Genomic DNA, 2,920 nt, shown 5'->3' on the forward strand with positions numbered 1-2,920 from the left:
ATCCAGTTACTTTTTTATATAAGTCAATAGACAGGATTCTCAGTGGGTTTTGACTGAACTTTAATTTATATTGAAACCAAGGTTTTGATTCATCATGGTAAAGATAACTGACAACTGAAGGATTTGTGCATTTTGGCGATCTGCTTAGAATTTCAGAGTTAAATGTTCTTTTCAAAGGAAAAAAGCATCTTTTTATAACCTAGGTATTGCACTTCCTCATCTCTTTTGAATGTGTAAATTTACTGGTGTCCATGAAGTAATTTATTTTACATGCATATAGATTAAACTTATAAATTCAAATACATAACATATAATTCAAATACATAAGTATTATGACATTGCTTAAAAATGTTTCTTTGCATGCTAGGAATCAGTCAAACGTGAGAAGAATGCACACTGCTGTGAAGCTCAATGGAGTAGTGCTTAATAAATCACAACATGCTCAGCTAGTTCTCCTGAATATGCCTGGACCTCCTAAAAACAGAAAAGGAGATGAAAACTGTATCCTCTACTATATTGATTCCATATTTCTTGATACTGGGAATTTAATCTTCTTGATTGTGCCATTGTCTCCCTGGTGGGGTAACCATTGGTAACCATGGTAAGCAGAAGTTTGCCTTAAAAAACCAGTTTTGATTCCACGAAGAGAGTTATAAGGAATATATGTGTGTGTGTTTATTGATGTAAACATTTCTCAGTTTTGAACTTGTTTTAAAATCTCTTACTTTTATCTTTTTTGTAGGTGGGTAGGGCAAGACTAGAAATTTTCTCCAAATTAGGCCTCACTTCCACTTGAACAACCAGGTGGATTATGTAACAGGACAGTAAAGGGTGACACAGGGAAACTTCTTAATGAAATTGTTGAACTTGACTTTTGCATTATGTGTCAGACTTTCTTGAGAGGTTACTAGCAATTTTGTTTCTCTTCTGAATAAATTCCTTGACCTAGTGATATTTCAGACATGGAGTTTCTGGAAGTTCTGACAGAAGGTCTGGATAGAGTTCTTCTAGTCCGAGGCAGTGGACGTGAAGTGATCACCATTTATTCTTGATCTGTTTGCACATGTTCAAACACAACACCGCCCCGTCATGAGAAAACAAATTTATTTGCCATAATTTGAGCAGCTTAATGAAGTGTCTAATGCATTGAAGATTTTCTGCAAGCTGAAGTTTCTGATGATATGTTGGGTTTTTTCCTATTAAGAAGTTATATTTAAATAATATTTTAAGCAGATAGATTTATGTAGAAACTATTTCTATAGTGAATTAATTAATGGTGGATGGGTTAGGTAGGATATTTATATGTAGCATATTCTGACACTTGTTAAGCTGTGGTGAAACACAAGAAATGGTAATGTGAAGGTATTTTTAAACATATAAAAATCTAAGCAACTTTTGATTATTTTAATCTCTGTTTTGCATCTAAATAAAAGGGAAAGGTTTCAGGAGAAGTTAGCTTCTTTCCTTACCAAAATGCTGCTGTGTTGCTTCTGTTGGAATTAGTCCTGGTTCAGCAAACTTCATTCAGAGATGTATACAACCACTCGATTTTGTATATTATGTGCATAAAGCATTTCCCTGAAGTTCATGATTTGCCACACTTATTAAAAACAACATTTTGGTATTTAAAATACTTAGGTAGCTGAAACCTCCAGGTGATAGTAAATTGGCAGGCCATGGGTTTTTTTCCCATGAGCTACTAACAGTTAGAGTATATTGCACAATTATACCAATGAAACATGAGAGCATCCAACTCGTAGGAAGGCTGTGATGCAGAAACTCCACCTGGTTCCAGATATAATTGTATCAATTGATAAACCACAGCAAATTGGTTAATGAAGTGCAGTCTTTTGTTTTGTAATATGTATATTTTGAAAATATATGTATGTATGTGCTGCTGTTTAAAATAAAATCTGCTTTTCTGAACCGAATGAGCTGGTTTTCATTTGAAATTATGAAACAATTTAGGTGCTTGATAGAAACCTTCTGCTTCTCTTACAATTCTACCACTTTTCAGACCCTCTTTAGTGTTGTAAATGTTGTTTGTTGGGTATTGGGAGATTGTTCCACTCTAAAAAGAATAGGTTTTTTTAAACATATAAACAACTCTTTTAGTTTATTTTTTTCTTACTTCTTTATAATACAATCAACATGCCTGTTGCTCAGACTAGAACAGCAGTGATGCAAGGCCCAAATACCTGACTAAGCTCAAGGTCAGTGTTTGCATCATAGTATTCTCAGGCGAAGCAAAAATAGTTATGAACAGCAGAAGCTGGAAGCAGCCATTTCTGATCCCTGTAGTTTGATGCACAGCAGTAGAGGGAACACAGAGAGATAACCCACCTCACAGAGAGATAATGAACTTCAGATGGCTCACAAACACTGCTGGGACACATCAAAATGCACTTGGAAAGGCATGCTGCACACAGAAGGCACCATAGAGCACTGAGTGTGACTGTAGGTTTACACTTTGCATTAGAAATAGGTTTATGTGTAAGCACTCAGAGGTACCTTGGGGGTGCACCAGAGGCAATCCTGAGGCCCTTAGGTACAGTGAAAGACAGATGGAGACCCTGTGGACTAACCAGAAGGTGCTAAATTTGCACAACATATCAAGAAGTGAATGAAAAAGCATTCTCAGACCAAAAGGGATCAATGTCATCAGCTGTTCATGGCTCTAGGCTTCTCATGGGACACATGAAAAGGCACTCGTTGGGCTGTGGTGCAGGACCATCACCAGTCATTCATAGATAACTGTAGGTGGCTTATAGTAAGAGTAATGATAAAAATTTAGAGAGGCACTCAGAGGCACTTGGGACCTACCAAAGTCTCTCTAAGGGCCCTTAGGTGCAAGGCAAGTCTTGACAGGCTTTTGTGGGCATAGCAGAAGGCACTTGATAAATTCACGGAAATGGTAGAG

At 36.7% G+C, this 2,920-nt stretch overlaps 1 protein-coding gene across 1 annotated transcript in view; it reads left to right on the forward strand.

Moving 5' to 3' along the window:
- The window catches only part of LOC103800976 (solute carrier family 12 member 7-like), a gene marked incomplete at its 5' end in the record, with an annotated part of 47,166 nt that extends 46,114 nt beyond the window's left edge, over nt 1–1,052 (forward strand). The window contains 2 exons of the mRNA XM_009073370.1: nt 368–501; nt 961–1,052. Of these exons, the coding sequence (XP_009071618.1) occupies nt 368–501; nt 961–1,052 (226 nt within the window). The remainder of the gene's footprint in view (nt 1–367; nt 502–960) is intronic.
- Between the last annotated feature and the right edge of the window lie 1,868 nt (nt 1,053–2,920).

Source organism: Acanthisitta chloris, unplaced genomic scaffold (genome assembly GCF_000695815.1).
Source record: "Acanthisitta chloris isolate BGI_N310 unplaced genomic scaffold, ASM69581v1 scaffold1634, whole genome shotgun sequence".
Taxonomy (NCBI): Eukaryota; Metazoa; Chordata; class Aves; order Passeriformes; family Acanthisittidae; genus Acanthisitta; species Acanthisitta chloris.